The sequence below is a fragment of the Nesoenas mayeri genome (genome assembly GCF_963082525.1).
Source record: "Nesoenas mayeri genome assembly, chromosome: 5".
NCBI classification, from domain to species: Eukaryota; Metazoa; Chordata; class Aves; order Columbiformes; family Columbidae; genus Nesoenas; species Nesoenas mayeri.
The window spans coordinates 60917392-60937423 of NC_137548.1; the positions used below are offsets into that span (position 1 = coordinate 60917392).

General features: G+C 38.2%; 1 protein-coding gene across 1 annotated transcript in view; it reads right to left on the minus strand.

Annotated features, from left to right (window-relative positions):
- Window positions 1-20032, minus strand: part of KIAA1549L (KIAA1549 like) — a gene marked incomplete at both ends in the record, with an annotated part of 127852 nt that overhangs the window by 12040 nt on the left and 95780 nt on the right. Inside the window, 4 exons of the mRNA XM_080345220.1 lie at window positions 4796-5143; window positions 10532-10661; window positions 16277-16494; window positions 18095-18273. Of these exons, the coding sequence (XP_080201346.1) occupies window positions 4796-5143; window positions 10532-10661; window positions 16277-16494; window positions 18095-18273 (875 nt within the window). The remainder of the gene's footprint in view (window positions 1-4795; window positions 5144-10531; window positions 10662-16276; window positions 16495-18094; window positions 18274-20032) is intronic.

Consider the following 20032-nt stretch of genomic DNA (forward strand, 5'->3'; position numbering starts at 1 on the left):
TAGACACAGAGGTAGATTTGGGGTTTCTCTTGTGCTTTGGAATACGGACATCAAAGGAGGCGTTTTAAGGGATCACAAAGAACAGTTCACAAATGTGCTGTGATTTGCACTGAAAATTTTGAGGGGAAAAAAGTGAAATGTAAAACCGTAGTACTTATTTTGCTGCCTATATAGGAGATTAACCGTTTTGAGTAAGTGGCAATATTTTGCTAATGGCTAGGCAGAAGAAATCCCATTAAGGTGAAAAATCCTGTTAGAAGATCTGCTATCCATGCTGAGGAACAGTCTGTGCTTGGGGACAGCAGTCAGTCCTCTTTGTGCTGAGCTTCCCCAGACACCAAAATGGTTATGAGAGGGAACTCTAATAAAATTTCTACAGTAAAAATCAGAGGCTAAATTAAACCAAAGTTTTACTAACGAGGCCTGTCTGTTGTAGATTTAGATGAGCCCTTAGGTTCTAAGCTAACTGGCATGATTATAGAAATAAGGTCACTTCACTGAAATTCATACACTGTTGTAAATCCAAAGAGAAAAAAACAAAACAAAACTAAAAACCAACCAAACAAACAAACAAAAAACCCCACACACACCAGCATGTATGAAGATGCTGATTTCATAGGAAATTTGTCTAATTTTATTCTTTAAAATAAGCTTATCCTTTAAAAAAATGTTGCATCACTTTTGTTGTTCACAAAAAGCCCCAAACCCCATACCAAAAAAAAACACACCTTAAAAAAAAAAGAGATATTCTGTACGGATTCCAAACTCTATTTTGTTGAAAAATGAGGACTTGTATAATACAAAAGCTATGATAACCACTAGCAAAAGTAATCAAATTTCAGATTCAGGACAGACTGCACTTGTACTAGAGTACAGATCTCACATCACCCTTCCAGGAAGAAAAGAAATGCCAGTGAAAGAGTCTCTTGTGGCTAAAACACTGAAAGCTGAAAAAGCGAAACAGTGCAGGTATAAAAAGTAATAAGTGCAATTTAGCAGGGAAACTGCAGCCTTTGTGTCCAGGAGAGACACAACACAACCCTCTGGAAGGTAAAGTCCTGCCACCAGTGGACACCTGCACCAGTGCTGATCAGACAGAAGTCTAAGGTAACCCCTTGTCAGGGTGCAGGAAAGAAAAGTTAAATCAGCATGCAATAACTGAAGTCTAAAGGAGAAACATTCCAGGTAGCTTTAAAGCTACATTTCACATTTTACCACCTCCAATTTACAGATTTGTTTGTGAAATTATTCAATGTTGCCTTCTAATTACAGGAATAATCACCTCCTTACATCTCACCATAGGAATTAAAAGGGCAGCATCTTTGTTTACTCAGTGAATGATTTAACTAATTTGATTATTAAATTGCAACCCAGGAATAATACAAACTTATTGATTTCAGCTGGATTTGGGTTTGTTTTGCTAGCTGTCCTGTTACATATTTAGTTTAGTAACTTACTGAAAGTAACTGAACTTTGGTAAAACACTGTCACTTTCCCTCTGTTAAATGAAGAGATGCTCTGAGGACCTGGATCCATTACCAGTCACTCAGTCTGTACGTCTGTCCATCAGTGCCTGTTGTACAGTGCTAGTTCTCACCTCGGGACCAAGAGCTCTGTTACGCTCACTCCTCTTTCCAGAGCACTAAAACGGAAAGATGTGAACTAGTCCAGCCCTGTAATAAAAAGCTGGGGGTCTTCTCCCCCGACTGTAGCTCTCCACTCAGATAAGGTGTGTGAATTTCCAAAGCATTAACATGATCTGCTGAGGCACAACGCTAGTGGTCGGGCTTGTGTTAAACACTCGACACTATAACTCCATCCTCCAGTACACCAGCTGGATGACAAGGACCCAGACAAGTATTGCTCATCCCATTTTTCAAGGCTCCAGAACAACACTAAGAGTTCGTTTTTTCCTAGCTTTTCTCTGCCAGAAAAAGGCACAAGCCCGAGATGAAGGAATCCTGTTATCACAGGTCACCCATGAGCAGTTTGACAGACAGGCATTCCCTCACAAGAGCTACAGAGAATTTAAGTGTTAATGCTAGCTTGTAAAAACACAGACGATCTCAACAGAGAAAAGAAAAAGGGAAAAGAAGAAAGATGAATGCTCTGGAGAGATACACAATTCTTTGATGGTGGGACTAGCCAAGAAGTTGACTGCAGAAAAATCAAAGATCTGTAACTTGGAGGACACCTGAAGAAACATAAACCTGAAGTGGTTCTGGTGACATGAAAGCATATGGCACAGAGGGAAATGCTAAGCTGAAGATATGCATGCAGATTTTCCCTCTTTTCCCTTGATCCATTTACAATTTCTGCTTTATAAAGGTAAGGAACATTTGTGCTAGAAATCTTATGCAGCACTTGGATCACCTCTGAAGTGTCTTTGCAATAATAAAACCTCAAAGTGCACTCAAGTTGCTGGAAAGTCTGTAAGATCTTGTAAAGAGTTTAGAGTCTGGTGTAACTGGACTGCAAAGGGCCAGATCTCAGAAGAGCGATGGGCTGGAGATTTTTACACTTGCATTGTATCTAGAGACCCAACAGTAAAGCCAATGTCTGCATTTGTTCCATCTAAGCAGGCAAAACGCCCTTGAATACAAATTTCAAATTAAAACAGCATTGTTAATGTCGACTTTTAATTGCCACTAAGAACTGAATTTTAAGAAATCACAAAAATAAATAATTCTTGGCTTGCAGAACTAACATCTTCCCCCACATCACAAACATCTCAGTGGTCAGGTAATTCTCACCCCCAAAGCTGCTGGAGGCTGCTCACTCACTCCTCAGTGAGCAGCAATTTTTGCATGTTTTTCCTACCCACAGATCACTTCCCACACACATCTCAGCCAGATATTTTCAATTCCTGTCCTCCAGCCCCATTTGAGAACAAACCAGTAAATGGCTTAAAGTACAGCTCCTGTTTGTGAAACTAATACGCAGGAAACTATGAATTAAGAGCCCTTATCCAAATTCCAGTAGCCTGTGACTATCCTAATCTGTGGTGATCAATTATCTTCAGGGAATTTTTTAACACTATCTTCAAAATGCCAGAAGGATAAGCAAATGCTTAAATGTCCTAACGATTTAGAAAAGTAATGAGTCTTAGAAAGAAAACAGTGAAGCATTCAAAAAAGTATGGCTGTTATATTTTTTTAAAATCTGTCACCATACAATATTTTTAATTTCATTTTAGAAAGACTGTTTCAAGTGTCAAAGTAATTTGGCTACCCATTAGCTGTCTCTTATGCTTGTAATTGAATTCGAACCATAAAATATGATTATATGCTGTATGAAGTTCATCAGACCAATTTCAAAGTGCCAGAAATAACCTTTAGCATGATTTAAATAGCACCAGTCTGAACCTTTGCAGGCAGCACCATTTGCTTTCAAATATGTTCACAATAGTTTAGAAGCAGCATCCCTTAATGTATTTTTTTATTGTCATGGAAGGAAGTCATAGTAGTAGTTGTTTTGAACTGAGGACATTTTTCTGCATTATTCTCTTATTCTAGCTCAAATAAGGCTCTCAAACTGAAATGCATTCTTTCAAAAAAAATATTCATTTCTGACCAAAAAAAAAATGAACAACTCTTCACTCATTTTGATAGATCTGGAAGCAGTCATCTCTGGTTTAGCTATTTTTCTGAGTTTCAGAATACCTTATTGGGAATTCAGGGATAGTTTAACATGCCAAGGGTATGCACAGTGCTACTGCAATGGCTGTCTAGATACCTATAGTATTCCATTAACACTTTCCATCCATGGATTTCAGTTCCTTATTTATTTATTACTTTTATGAAGTAAGGACATATTAGCCATGATTTAAGGCTAGAAAATGAGGGATAAAGAGCCACTTACATAAGGTAAATCAAGAGGCCTGTGGAATTAAACCATCTCTAGAGTCCCAAGCCAATAGCTATAACTACAAGATTTCATTAAAGGTCACTCTGATTATTACATTTGATGCTCTTCAGTGATGGACCTCATGCAGAAGTGTTGAATACTTCATACCCAGCTGCCTACAGAGCTGTTCTGCAAAACCAGATTCCTTCTTAATGTGCATTCAGTGAATAGGAGGAGACAAAATGCATAAATCATGCTCATGATCTCATGACTTACACTTATGAGGAGCAGCTGAGGGAACTGGCACTGTTTAGTTTGGAGAAAAGGGGGCTGATGGGAGACCTTATCACTCTCTACAACCACCTGAAATGTAGTGAGGTGCCTGTTGGTCTCTTCTCCCATGTAACAAGAGATAGGACAAGAGGAAACAGCCTCAAGTGCCAGGGGAGGTTTAGATTGGATATTAGGAAAAAATTCTTCACTTAAGCATTGGAATGGGCTATCCAGGGAAGTTGTTGAGTCACCATCCCTGAAGATATTTAAAAGACACTTAGATGTGGTGCTTAGGGACATGGCTTAGTGGTGGATATGACAGTGTTAGGTTAATAACTGGACATGATGATCTAACTGTCTTTTCTAACATAAATGATTCTATGACACACAAACAAGTTCTTGATCTGTTGAACAGCCTGGAGCTTAGTGTAGCCCATTACTTCAAGCACAATTTAGACAAGACAGCCCTGTAGATAAAATGGATACTGAGTCTTCTTGCAAGAAATGGGTATGGTAAGCATACATACACCCCATTACTTATAGCTATTTACTCTAAGCATGGCTTTACATCTGGTTTTAAGCATGTAAATGGGGCTACTTCTTTTAAAAAATTGTGTCTCAGAGTAGAAATATCCTTCTGATATTACAATATATCAAAGAGAAGTTTCACACTTACTGGTCGTGGTAAACTGTACTGATACATTTCTGGTCTGTATGTGGGTACCCACTGTACCCCCGCTCTAGGTCGGGTCATGGTACCAGGAGCGCTGGTCACAACCTCTGAGTAGGGCAGGTGTGGGGCCGAGCTGTAGGCCTCCTGCCTGCTCTGTCCTCCATGGCCCGCAGAGGCCAGGCTGAAGGCCTCTTCCAAGAGCATATGCATCTGCTGTCGAACCTCATCAATGGAGGGCTGAGAACTTAAAGTTGAGGTCTCCGAGTGGCCTTTGGCCTGACGGGACCTGGCGTAACTCCGAGGCTCGTTGACACGGTCAACATTTGTTTCTTCTATAATTTCAGGCTCAGTCTGTTGGATGGAATAAAAGCATGTATATGTAAAAAGCTTTACAAGACAGTATTTGTGCTGCTTTATACAAAACATTCTCCAACACAGATGTAACGTATAGAAACTCAGGAATCGTGACAATATAGACACATGACAAATATTGGAAAGGAGTGATATGACACAGACAAGTATAATAACCAGAGACTCAAAGACTCTTTCATATCCTATATTGTTTTTGCTGTGAAAACTAGCAGGGTCATTCTGTAGCAGATTAAATTGTCAATGACTCACTTAAAACCAATTAGAATTAACGTTGAAATTCTTTTCTTAGTTGTTATTATCAACAAGAGTACAACTGTGCCAGGAGGAGTATGGTTCTCTAAATAGTACCATCACTATGAAGGACCCCGTACAAGGGATCACTTATTACAGCTACAGTGACTGAAATTCTTTTGTCCATTCTCACATGTTAAATTGCAGAAGAATTCAAGTTCAAGAGTGTTCCTGAACTTTCTAACCCAGTGAGGACCACTAACAATGACACCACAAACTAGGTTCTGTCCCTTGCAGAAAATATCCTGACCCAGCTCAGTTGTCTTACCTAGCCACTGAACAGGAGTTACACAGATATTTAGCCAAAACCGATGTGAGAACAGTGAACGAAGCACATACTGTAATGAGCAGATAGTACTCATACAGCTTAACTTAAAGGGCTACTCCTAGGGTAATTCCTTCTGTATGGATAAGTACCCCCCTGATTTTTTCGGCTGTAACTCCAAGACAGAAGACAACACCACATTTTAAAAACTTGACAGTGAAATACCTAAGTTCGTCTGTGTTCTACTACCGTACTTACTACTGTAAGAGTAGTTTTACAGCCTATAGTTTTAAAAAAATACATTTCAAACAGGCAACCTGAAAAAGCAACCAATTGCTTATAATTCTTGAACTACCAATAAAATGCATTTAAGATGCTAGGATAAATGGAATGAAGAATAGGATATGTAACTCCTTCTACATATAGCACATGGTTAGAATTGTGTTAACATTTTAAATAGCCACAAACAAAAGAATAAAATGGGATGTTCTTATTTAAAGCTCCAGCACTCTTCTGAGAAATTATTTCTATACTCTGTAACTCCTGCTGTGTTGGGTTTTTTTTCCCCACATAATAGTGCTTTTCTATACCCAACCAGACAAGCAACTGTGCCCCCAACCTTTGTATGTATGTGCTATAGGACAATCACAGCAGATGTTTCTTCATTTGCAGAGGAAATTACCTAACTGAATTTTTTTCTTGACAATAAATTTAAACAAAAATCTTAATTTGTTTTCTCTCTTAGCTGGTATAACTATAGCTAAATTTTGTACTTAATGAAAATACAGCAATAAAAAGGGAAAATCAAGACAATAATTAATCATTTGCATATTAGAATTAAACCATAATTTATATAGTTATAGTTACATGGCATGTTATCCAAATTCAAAACCACAAACCTACCTTCAGGCTTCCTAAGTGGTATACACATCAGATTAGGGGAGGAACAACACAAAGTTATCTTAAACTGAAAAACTTTGTAGGAAATATTCAAATAAATAGTTTCCCTTCATTTTCTTCCTGCATTTTCATTCCATTGTTATTTGTGTTGTTATAGGGTAGGGTAAATAAAAATCAGGTAGATTTTAGAAGTCTGGCTATAAAATGCAAAGGCAGTTTGTAGAAGTGCAGACAAAGAATCTCTGAAATCATGCTGTCCACGCTGGGTGATTAAGAACCATGATTCTTCTATGTCTTGATGACTGTACAAATGTCAGTGAATGGAATCCCACAAGAGACCTACTAGTACCCAATGCTGAAATAAATCAGATTCCTTGTTGAAGCCATTAGACCTCTACAGAATGTCTAAAATATATCACATGAATAAATGATGCATACTAGCAGTCAACATTTAGTCAGCTTTGATTTATCAATACAAAAGTTGGCATGAAGATTTTGGAGGAGACTGGTAGCCATTACTTTTCCTCAAGTTCTAAAATTTATTTGAATTCATCCTGTCACTTTCTAATGTATATCATTTGCTCTCCTATCAGTTGAAATATGTAAGTATCATAAATAGATGCCATTATAAGTTAACATTGTCATTATAAAAATCTGGATATTGCTCAAACACAGTTACTATGTAATACAAGGAACTGGAATTACATGAAGAAGGCAAAAAAAGTCCCCTATTGAGAGACAAACTTTATATACTACTGGCATAACTGCTGCTGCTACTATATCTGTAAAATTCTTCAAGTGAGCAATTATCTGTAAGCTTTTTGAGGAGCTGCATTCATTTAACTGTATCTCTAAAATTATACCAGTAAATTCTTTTGCATACTGATCTCTTAAACATGTATAATGAGATAATTTTATTGATTTTACACACCTAAAACAGCCTAAATATTTTCTGCCCTAGCACAGATCTCATTGGCAGTCTAGTGGTTCTAGACCCTTTCCTTATAGCATTTGCTGTACCCACCATTGTCTGTAAGTGTGTTGGACATAATAAACATGTTAATAAAGTTCACTTAATCTACTTGCTAGGTGAAGGTGATGATACTAAAATCTGTTGGGATTATTTAAAATTGAAAGATAGAATTGTTCAATAATAATCCACCTACAAATGGTGCTATAAGGGCAAGTAATACACTCAAAATATCAAACAGTAGAACGTGCACTCCAAAATAATAAAAAAGCTACATATTATATACAGAAAGGATTGTAATTATTGACCTTATATTATTACCAGATTTTAGCTCTGAGAAACAGAACCACAATTCAGAGAAATATCACAAAAAATACTTATAAGGAATGAAATATTTTTTAGAAAACTATAATTGAAATATTAGAAATATTTTATGTAAGGGGGAAAAAAAAGACACATAAAAAAAAATCAGTAGTATGGAATGGCAGATTTCTGAGCTCTTACTTCTCTCTCCCACTTAAAGGACAAAGCAAAATCATGCAGATCAAAAATTCTCATTATTTTGTTGTGCATATGAATCTGGCAGTTCTTAAGGTTTTTTTTTCAAGAATCTGGGGGATCTTAGTCTCTTTTCTTAAAAAAAAAAATAAAAATAAAAATAAATAAACTCACAACACATTTGGGAAGAGAAATCTCAACACATAATCTGGGCATACTGGTAACATCTCAAAAAAGAAAATAAAAGTAATTCGTTATTCTATAAAAAATTCTCATGACTTGAAGATAATATGAGCTATTTGATTCATGAATTTAATTATTTGGAACTGCTTATAAAACACAAATTTCACTATTCTTTGGCAGGACTTGCTGCTAAACAACATACTGGAAGAAGTTGTTAGCAGGACTCTGAGAAGGCTGGAACCTCTAGAAGAACAAATTAGATGTCAAAAAAATGATATTGGATGTTACTGTATAAAAAAGAAAGGACATGAGATTCAGCATACAAATCAGCCCCTTTTCACACATTTGCAGAGATCAGATTTACAGAGATGTTTAGTTGCACCACTGGTGAGTTCCATATGAATTCCCTCCATAAATATAGACATAAGTGCCCATCCATGGGTATCCTGGGAGACCGAGCCTGTCAGACGCTCGGCACAGCTTTGTGGAGCCTCAAACAGGAGCGAGGGAAACCAGCCCACGCTGCAAGCTGAGGCTTGGGAACTAAATTTCGATATCCTGTCCCATTTTCCCCTGGTATTTCTCTGCTTTCAGGCAGGAAACACATTCAGAGTTAGAAGAGGTGCACTGCAGTGAATCTGCAGCACATTGAGCAAAAGGGATTTTATATAACTTATCAGTAAAAAAGGCTATGCCATGGACAACTTGCTCAACCGGAACATTAAAAGAAAGGCAAAAGCAGACTTGTTTGTGATGTGCACAGATCTCAGAGTTGTAATTATTTTTAGGACATTTCAGAACCTGCATAAGCTCATTAATCTACTTTCAAGCTTTTTAACAATTTTTCTTTAAATTATATTTTATATATAACATACACAGTATATTAAAATATATTTTTGAAATATTTTGAACTAATAGCAGGAGGCCATGCCTGCTCCCAGAATGTTTTCAACATTCATTTCAGGAAGATACCACCTATGAAACACTACCTTTTATTAGCATGTTAAAAAAATCCCTTGCTTTCTAGAAAGATACAATTCTCAGGATGCAGTGGAAGGGATGGCTTGGCAATGTTTTTATTACCTAAGAAATCACCAATAATAAAGGAAACATTTAAATGGGATAAAAGAAGAAAAACTTTTTTTCTTGCAAAATGTAACACCTATTTTAAAGGGCTATACTGTTCTTTTTCCAGGCTAGAGCAGTGTATTCTAATGCCTCAGGAAGCAGTGAACCAGTCATCCCGGTTACATGGCACAACATGACTCATGCAATCTGATGGGAACTGTCCACATGCAGGAAATCATTTAAATGTGACACCTACAACATGCCCGGAAGAATTCTGTAAAAGATTTAAACTTCCCTGAACACATTCCTTGACCTTGGTACATTCCTTCACCTTGCTAAAAACGCATCCCTGGCAGCTGAGAGAGTTGACAATTAAGCGCCACACAAAATGCTTGTCCTCTATAGAACTTAGAGGATGAACAACCACCAGATGAACTTCTTTATTTTCCAGAATAGTTTAGACTAATCTTCAGGGATGGCTGAGCTACACTTTTTGTACACGTGACGAAGGACTGAGACATTTTTCATTACCCCATTGTGGTGACTATTTTTATCCTCATTCTGGGTCCATACAGTGCCAACTTGTACCCAGTACCTGTTCATACCGCACAGGTCAACTAACCTAGTTTTGTGTTGGCTGCGCAAGTTCCTTGGAACATAGACCAGCATCTCCTCTGGCCGGTTTTGACATTCACCTATTTAAAACTTTCCCAGTTCTGCTGTAGTAAGAGGACATATCCTTCCTAGGGGATTTCCACAAAACACTGACATCTGGACTTTACTGAAATTCCCAGAAGTTGATTGTACATTCCTCTGAATCAAGACAGCAGCATCAGGGGTACAGAACAGAGGATTTTAATTGCAATGAAAATAAGCTCAGTATCATTTAAGTGGGTGCATACCTTGAAGAAGTATATACATTCCAAATCTAATACTTTGGCAAATAATGAGTTTTGGGCCAAATTTTTTTTTCAAGGTCAGACTGTAAAAAGACATACAGCGACAAAGTACATGAAAGAGTCTGTGTTCTGAGTATCCTGAGCCTTTTCCAGAATGCTGAGAGCACATAACGTACCATAACATTAAATGTCCAGTGGCACTCTGGCTTGTAGCTTATCAGTAGTTTCCTGGTTTTAGGAACAAGTTAAGACTTTGCTGAGCAAATGTCACTGCATATATCTGATACACTTACGTCATATCCACTGTTACGGATTCCACGTCTAGGTCTTTCTCGAGTCACTAGAAGATCCATCTCAGTTTCTCCTGGGCTAGGACTGTTCAACGACTGTCTGCTTCTGTACACTGAGTTCTTTATTGGTTGTCTAGAAAATATGAGACAAGAAAACAGTAAAAAAAAGAAAACAAAATAAGTTATTGGCAGCAGTTTTTAATACTCACCTTTACTCTAAAATGACATGGTTCATAAAAATGCCACTTTATTACAGGATATTCTTTCTATGTATCTGGAAGTGCTAGAAATCAGTGACATTATTTAAGAGATCATAAATTTTGTTTATTGTTAAGAAAAATAAATCAAGTAAAACACATGGACATCATATGTGGGAGCTTATCAGATGAAATATGACCCAAAAAGATATCACAACCTTTTTAACCTCAGCTGATATGATTCAATTGAGTAAAAAATTAAAAAAAAATATAGGACCTCCCATACACTCAGATGGGGAGCAGAGATTTTGGTTGCTGATCCTGAGCAATAAGAGAGAAGCAGAATAACGCTTCACTGAAACAAACACCCAGCAAAGCGAACATGAAGAGAGACGGGAGTGGGAGGGAACTGCTTGCAAGATGCTGTTTTTAAACAGACGGTTTGGTAGCTGGCCACAACTTTACCAGAGAGCTGTGTTCCCTGGGATTAAACTGCTTTGGAGCGGCACTGGGGCACAGGCATCCCCAGGCACTGAGCTTTCACCACTGTGTGATCAGCTGCAAAGGTCTTTGAAAGATGGCATATACTTCAATAGTCGAAATATCCTGTCATCTTTCCAATGCAACCATTTCTTTCCTTGTTATTGTTATATAGCATTTCTCTGTAAGACACAGAACATATCTGTACATAAACTCTTCAGGAGTGGTTGCCAAGTCGTGATACAGGAAATTCATGCTTCATCAAGCTGCATCTTTTAAGAAGTCTACATCTAAACCAAAGAAGTTCAGGAGATGCTGTTCTCATAGTGTATCTGGCCATTAGTCATTTTCCCAGAGAAGCAATCTTCCCATTGGAGATCTGTGACAAATCAAATAAAGACATACCAGCTTCATTTATTAACACAGTGAGTACACTACGCTGTTGTTAAAGCCTGACACAAAGTTATCTTTGCCAAGTCATGCTCTTTTTCTGCTTTGTGCAATTATTCTATCCAAAACACTACAAGTAGATCAGGTCATCTAACATGTCCATGTGTTGCTCATTTTGCATAGGGGACCTGATGATGTTCATAGTAAAGTAAGAGAAGTTGCACTATTATGTCTGAATTCACACTTTCAATCTCTGTTTGTACAGTAAGAGTTACACCTGAATACTTGCATCGTGCTATCAGATGGATCCCCAACACAAGCTGGGGGCCACTGGACCAGCCCTGGCTTAGCAAAAATAGTAAGAGATATAGCAAAGGTGCAACAATACAGATTTGGAAGTGACCTACTTCTTCAGTGTCTGCACTTAGGTCAGATGGATGGCTATAAATTGTCCCTTCCTCTGGCAATTGAAGCCAGCAGTTCTCAACTAACCCTCACAGAATGACTGGAAATGTACACTTATTCCTTTTTTCCACAAGGTTGTCTTGGGTAGGTAGTATTACCCAAGTAGCGATGTTGCAGCAATGTTGTGTGTCCACAACATTATTTTGCTCACTTATTCCTGAGGAAGTAAAAACATCCTTAAGTGTATCGCATTCATCCAAGGACACTCTTACATTAGACAAGTTTTAAAAAGGCATTTTTTGCCCTTCAATCAAATCTTAGCACAATATTGCTGCTGTGGTAGGGCGTTCAACACAGTGCTCGGATGATTTGGAGGCTACAGCAAGGCAATAAACATCAGCCAGAGCACAACAGGCTTTCCGCCATTATTGATAAATTTGGGGAATCAAAGAAGAGTCAAAAGCAGAAATTTGAAAGGGGCTGCCGAAAGGAGAAGACTTGGGTGACTCTTCCACATTCTCTTATGCTTGCCAGGTAACTTGAGAGAAAAATACAGTCTTGTGCTAAGGTTTGACGGAAGGGCAAAGAAAATGCTTGTATTAAAGTTAAGTGAGCCTGTGGCTGACTTTCCGTTAATAAGTGGGGTAAAAATAGGGTATCCAGATTTGGAAATGCTTGGGATTTTCTGAACTGATTACAAAGACATCTACTACAATATTTGAGATACTGAAAAGCCTAAGACCATTTCTGTAAGTGACATAAGAGGAAAACACATTAAGTAGCTTCTGTTCCATTCAGCAATTACAAAGACTTCATGGTTTAACCTCTCAAGAGCCATCAATGAAATGAAAAGACAACACAGTCCAAATGATTTCAGTAATAAGAAGAAATAATTCTTCAGATATTACAGATTTGGTCAACAGAACTTTATGCCTTGACAGATTAGAGCAACAGAAACTGGTTTGCAGTAAGCCAGGAAGACAAACATCTACCTTATCGGAATCAACCAAACAAACAAACAAGCAAACAAAAACAAACAAACAAAACAAACTAGAAACCTATTTCATGCTTCTGATAAAACTAAGTACTTAAGCATATACTTAATTTTTAAGCAACTTTCAAAAACTTCTGCTCAACTTTTAATCACAAATCTCCATGTGCATGTTTGAAAGTCCCAATTGCACTGCCGAAGCAGAGCAAAAGCAGGGGTTTTAGAATAAATTTCCCCTCTAAATATAATCCTGAATAAATTAAAATGCCTTATCTTTTTTTCTTTCAAGACTATAGTGTCAGTATTGCCAGAAAACATGGGGAACTAGGTTATGCTAAGGCTAATCAGATCTGACAATCTTTATGTTCCTACATTAAAGGTCTCTAAAATTTCATACACATTTTACAATAGGTCCATAACTTAGTTGATGCAGTTGTGATATCTTTTCCAAATATACAGCTCTCTAATACACGCAGATTCTTGACCTCATTAGAAACTACTAAAGCAAACCCCAGAATAGTGTGTATCATCAGTAGACTCTTAAAAATTGCCTTGAGATTGCCAATTAGCTCATTTAAGAAACTTTTACTAATGAGAAAGGAGGTATGAACGCTAACAACTGGCATTCAAATGGGTTAGCAAGTGCCTTCTGGGAACACAACTAGAACATTTTAAAACATGAATTTTACAGTACAGAAGACTCAAAGGTACTAAGAGCACAAAGCTGTTTGTTCTTGAACAAATAACATTATTTAGCGGTGATGCTTTGTAAATCACTTTTAAATACAATTTAACACAAACCCAAAATGTAAAGATGATCTTGAACAATGTAATCAACTGCATCTTTTTTTTCTCATAGATTTTGGAAATGCTGTAATGATGTGGTTTAAGTTAATGGAATACTGGAATACAGGCAAAACAGAAAAGAGTGGAATAGACCTTCTCCCTAGAAACTTTGAAATCTTAGACTTACTCCTAAGTGATATTATTTAAAAAAAAGACAACTTTTGAGATTTTAATTGCTGTAACTGTAATGATACCAACAATGATACACAGCAGAAAAAGTTAGAAATAAACTCTTTTAGATTTTATGCTAACCTAGATTGCTTTAAAATCAATTTTATTTCATTATGGAAATACAATTGTATTGATTCATTTAACAATAACCAAACCCCATGTTACCTTGTAGTATTATTCAAGGTTTTCCTCCAGCAGTGTGTCATATTAGCAATGTTATTATTAATTCAAAAAATGAAGCAAATAATGGTGTCATGTGCATTGCAGTGTATCAAGCCCATTTCCAGGTATTTGTATGGAAATTTTAGCATAGACTTTGGAACTGGTTTGCTTGGAAACATCTGCAACATCTGTGAAGTTCATTAAATGCTTCATGTCTTTACAGAAAGTGCAGAAATGGTTCTTCTCTCTTCCCATGTAGGGATGCAGACTATATATTTAACAAGTAGATGCAGCAGTCAGCCTTTTATGGTTCAGCTACACAATTAAATCATTTCTCTATAGCAGTATACCTGCCTTCAAGCAGTTTATATCATGCCAGTGATCACTATCTCAAATACACTATGACAGGCTTACACAACACATCAGAAAAGACGCAGAAAACAAATGTGTATCAGGACCTTTCAGCACATTGGCACATGAACAAACAAACATCAGTATATTTAACAAAATGCAGATGGCTAGCATTAAAGCTTTGTGTGCAATGTTTTAAACATTTCCAGCGTGGTATATGACACGTAATAAATATCCAAAGTAATGCCTCAGTCCTGCACTATACATACAGCACACATCTTCATCAAAGTTTCTACTGTTTCATTTATATCTTCAGGACAGATCGTGCAGACAGAGCAGGACTGCTCTGTACAGAGTTTTCTGTATCTTACCTTTTCAGTGCACCTGGAGCAATTTATTCCTCCCTCACTGGAAAGCTGCACAAGGAAATGATGCCCCAGACCTTCCACAGCAAGGATGTAATATACAGTTAAGTCAGCACCTTTTTTTCTTCATTGACCAGTGCAACCCTGGGAAATGGCCCATCAAGGGCAGTATCTCACAGTTGTTTAACTCTAGATCTATAGAAGTTCTTCTGATCAGAGCTTTTGCCCATATTCTGAGCCAACACTGCTTTTATATTTGCCATTACAGTCTATTTCATCTCTGTGCTTCAAGAGTAATTGCTGAAGTTGCACTGTGTGCAAAGACTGTGTCACAACCAATGCTTAAATTGCAGTCATGATTTATGCTCATAGGAAAACTTTGTTCTGAACTTTCCAGGAGATAGGATGCAAGATTATACCACCAGGCATGAGGACCATTTCCAGAGGAAATCTACTTCAATATCCCTTTTTCTCTCATGGACCAGCTGCTGCTGGCCCATGATCACAGTAAGAACCAGAGCCCTCAAGGTGTGAGGTGCAATGGCAAACATGCTCTCTCATGATCCTTCACACCTCCACCACCCCTAAGGAAGAGCAATCTACACACTGTGCCGTTCCTGAAGCAGGACTGGCATGATCGCCTCTTGTCAATGTGTGACCTTGTGCTTCAGAAAGCACCAGCAATGGAGCAGGTCCACCGAGCCACCCACTGTAGGCTAAGGCAGAAGCAGCATGTACACTCTCTTCTCGTTTCTAAAAGAGGGAGAGGAATACTACTGGTGTGCCATCTTCAAGAGTCCATGAAGTGTTAATGAAACATTAGTGCTGTTATACAATACGACAGCTTCACAGCAGAGATGAGCAAATTATGACTTTCTCTGTTAAAGGCACGGGAAGATCACCAATAACAGGTACACACGTAGATCCTTACAGATAACCCTGCAAGACTTATCGAAGTACATAGACAATATACTGGTTGTGTTATCTTACGCCTACAGCAATAGTTATATATAATGACAAAATAATAACACCACTGAACTTCGGAAAAGGATGAATTCAGGTGCTAAATTCCTAGCTTAAGTCCACTCTCAGTATTACTAAAAAAATTAATACCACTTTTTCTATCTTATTTTGAAAATGACTCACAAGAACTTGCAACAGTCCTCTTATTTTTTTGTCTTTCCATTTCTTTCTAACCACATTGCAGTTTTACCAGATAACACACTTTAATAAATAACCATGGGTTATGTGAATTTTCTTCATAACGTAGGAGGGACCAGTTGACCATACAGCAAACAGTTGGCTCATTAAGAATGGCGCCTTTGATTCCCTACAAACCCTGGACATCAACTTTCCTCCCAGATGAAGAACTACATCTAAAAAGTCTTACCTGTTCTTAGGCTCAGCAAATGGAGATGAGACATCTGCATCTGGATCCAAAATGTGGTCAAGTTCTTTTTGGTTTTTTTCATACATCCTTTTTCTCTCTGTCAGCCCCTTGTTGTTATCAACCTGTGGGAAATCATAGTACCCTTTCCTCTTGGCTTTCAAGCGCAGCTTGTTGCGGTAATGTTCTATATCGGACTTCTGCTTCAAAGCCTTGTTCACCTAAAATGCAAGAAGACGTTTAAAAGCTAGTGCTGGGCTAGCTACTTCCAAACAGTATTGTTAAAGTGTGTTTGATACGCCGCATGTGTCATCTTACAGAGCGCTTCTTGTCCCACACCGTGCCATCTGTAAGCAGCGAGGAACTGCAAGTGAACAGAGTCGCTGCATTTTTATGGCTTGGCAGATGGTTAAATAATTTTAGTCTAAAAACTATGTACCATCACAACAGTGACTCAGATACACCCACTGAAGAAAAACACCAATGATGTTAGCCAGTTGGCATGACCCAACACCATGCTTGCTTTTGGGCAGCACGGGGAGAACTCACCGATGAAAACTCTTCTATAGGGTCCCTAAAGTACAGAGACATCACCCCTCACTACACAGAAACTTAAATAAGTCATTGCTGATGGCTGGGGAAGAATTACAGGGAAATATCATCACATATTCCTCTTATTTATATGCTTCCCTATAAATCTGTTATGAGCCCCTGTCAGAGACAGGATCCTTAAATAAACATGTTTGGCCTGACCTGCTACAGGTCAGGTCCCATGGATGCTCCTAAGTACTGAGAAAAAACTTCCCTCCTGCTTCAAATTGTCAGTTACATGGAAATGAACATTTACTTGGGCTCTCTTCTTCCAGAGTCAAATACTACAGTCTTCTCTCAAACGTCAAGAAATGCATGGACAAAAAAGCACATCGCACTTGGAGTGTTAGCCTGTTGACTTACAGAAAATGGATGCTGAAATCTAAATAAGCCTTTTTCCAAGTTTGGAAACTATGTGGCACATCAGGGCTTAAAATACAGGTATGAAATGGAGCACAACAGATGGCACTAATCCAGGCCCATACCAGAAGCCTGATGACACCTCTTTTACTGTGTCTCTGGCAGCAGCCGTCCCTCTTGCTTTTAAACAACACCAGGGAGATCCTGGCTGATCTTTAAATGACTTGCAGTGCGAATTTGCAAACTCTCTGATTTGTCCCCATCATGTTTAACAACTGTATAAAAGCCTCAGTCCTTTGTAAATGGATCAGTCTTGATCTAATCTACATGAAAATATGAATACTGACACAAGTGTTGGAGCTAAAGTATAGGTTTTGGCCAGCACCTGGATCAGACGCTTTGTGCCATCCCACTTTGCGCTCAGGAAACAACTGGAGTGCAGATTGAGCAAAGCCATGGTCCTGTTGCATCCCTTCTTGCTCTGAATGACATGTATTGCTCAGTATAGAAACATCAGCTTGCCACCCAGATGATCTATACATTTCCATGCTCAGCCACAGAATTCGCATAGACAAAGATCTTGTTCTGCTCTCTGGCTTCATTGCTCGTTTTGTTAAAACGAATGCAATAGAAGAATATATGGAAGGTAGGAATATAGAAAAATTGCCCCTCTGAAGTCCCATACATTTACAGCTGCATTGTGAAAGAGCAGATTTTAAATTCTCAGACCTTTGAACCCACAATGTTAATGGGACTTTATACAGCAGAGTGAAAAGCTCCTACGAATCCTCAACTCTAACAGCCTTAAGATTGTTCCATCTGTGGATGTAGCCAAGTAAACTGCTGGAGACATTTTCAGACAGTCCTTACCTCTCCATTAATGATGGCGGATTCCTGGCTCCTATCTGATGCAGCGTGAACAGCAGGTAGAGCCACGGGTTTGATAGCAATCAGCTGTACCGATCCAGAAGAGGTGTCGAAGGGGTCAATGGTAGATTTGGCAATGTTATCAAAGAGAATGCCTCCTTCCTCTTCATCACTTACAGCCACTAAAGCATATCAAACTTATTCAGCATAAAGACACAGATATTTGTACTGTATGTTCAAGGTGAAACTCAGCAAGCACATACTTTAGGTTAATGATGTGCTTAGTACTCAAGGAGCAGACCTGGGAGACCTTTACACTGGAAAAAAATCCCATTAGATTAGATAACATTATGTATTCAAAGGATTATCTGGAACTCCCCCAAAGAAGCTTGATTTCCAGTCTGCGCTAATAAGATGGGGAGGAGGGTGGGAAAAGAGGGAGAGAAAAAGAATGACGGACAACGGTATGAAAATGACAATGGAAGTCAAAGTACATATTTTCCAGGTTTCATGTGGAAAAGACATTATACATACAAAGACACACGAGCCTCCACGTGCCAAGGCATCAGTAATTACATCTGATCTAACCCAAGACTGCAGAGTTTTTGTCTCATGCTGCAAAAGCATGAGCATTCTCAAAATCTGAAAAATAAACCTACTGATTTTAGCAAGTTATTAATGCTAAAAATGCCATCTGTTAAAATGAAAGCATTACTGTTGTGTTTTAAAATATGCTTAAGGAACTGATGGTGTCCAAGTTTGTTATTTTTAATTTGCAAAGCAGTACCTCAAGTGACCGTAAAGTGAAACTATCAAGATTTCTTAAGACACAGGAGAAGGCCTCTGAAAATTTTTAAAAGTAAATGGCATGGTGAAGCATTGTTAGTTTTAGATTTCTATATAAACGGATAACTTTTTCACATATAGTTGGGTCCTTCCTCCCCCAGATTTTGTTTGTAAATCTGTACCAGCTTGGCAGCTGTTGAATCTTAAACCTTTTATCCTCATTTTGGAATAAAAGAATGATTCTAAAGCATGATCACAAATTCTACAAAGAGATTCTTGCAAACATTTTCGAATAATTATGCTATTAGAGGGAAGAATGTTTGCTCCATCTCCTAACTGACAGGAGCAGAGATCCTCTGCTAAAGAACAAAGTGGTCTGCTCTAAATTTATTTCCTCTGAAAATACACTCTGTTTTAATATTTAATCACTGCACAAATTACAATGGACTTGTATAAATTAGACAGCCATTGATTTTGTTAAGAAAATATTTGACAGTCGTAACATAAAATATGAACCCACTGAGTAACTTCACATCTTTCTGTCTGTAGTCAGTGTGGACTGGAGCTGACACTACTTGAACTTTTGAGAAATATATGGGTTCAATCACTCTGTCATTAAATATTGTCCCTCTGGCTCCACAGAACTGTCCAAATATGACAGAGTCTTTAGTGGGTCTGAAATCCTCTCGTCCCTCCTGGGGTTGTTCAAACACTCTGAATATGAATGCTCAACAGAGCAAGCGGATCACCAGCTTGGCTCACTGAAATGAACTGCTGGGCTCCCACTGACAACTGTGCCACCAGGACATCACATCAGCAAAACCAGATGAACGAAGAGACACTTGCCTGTCACAGACAGCACTTGAACAGGAAGGCATTTACATTGCAACAAGGATAAAAGTGAACTATGGATGTTCTTCCCTGGGGGCATTTTGAGTCAGTTCAGCTCTCATGTAAGTCACCAGATGTGGTTCTGGAAGACAGGTGCTGTCTGTAATTCACTGCTGAAACTTCCACACTACCCTAACAAGGTGTCTTCGTTGTAACACTTCTGCCTCCAAGAGAGAAAAAGTTGGTCTGAATTGCATTTTACACCAACAAAAATGGTCTCTGATGATGATTAGAGCTCAGGTGAGCCTGGATAGTAGCTCATCA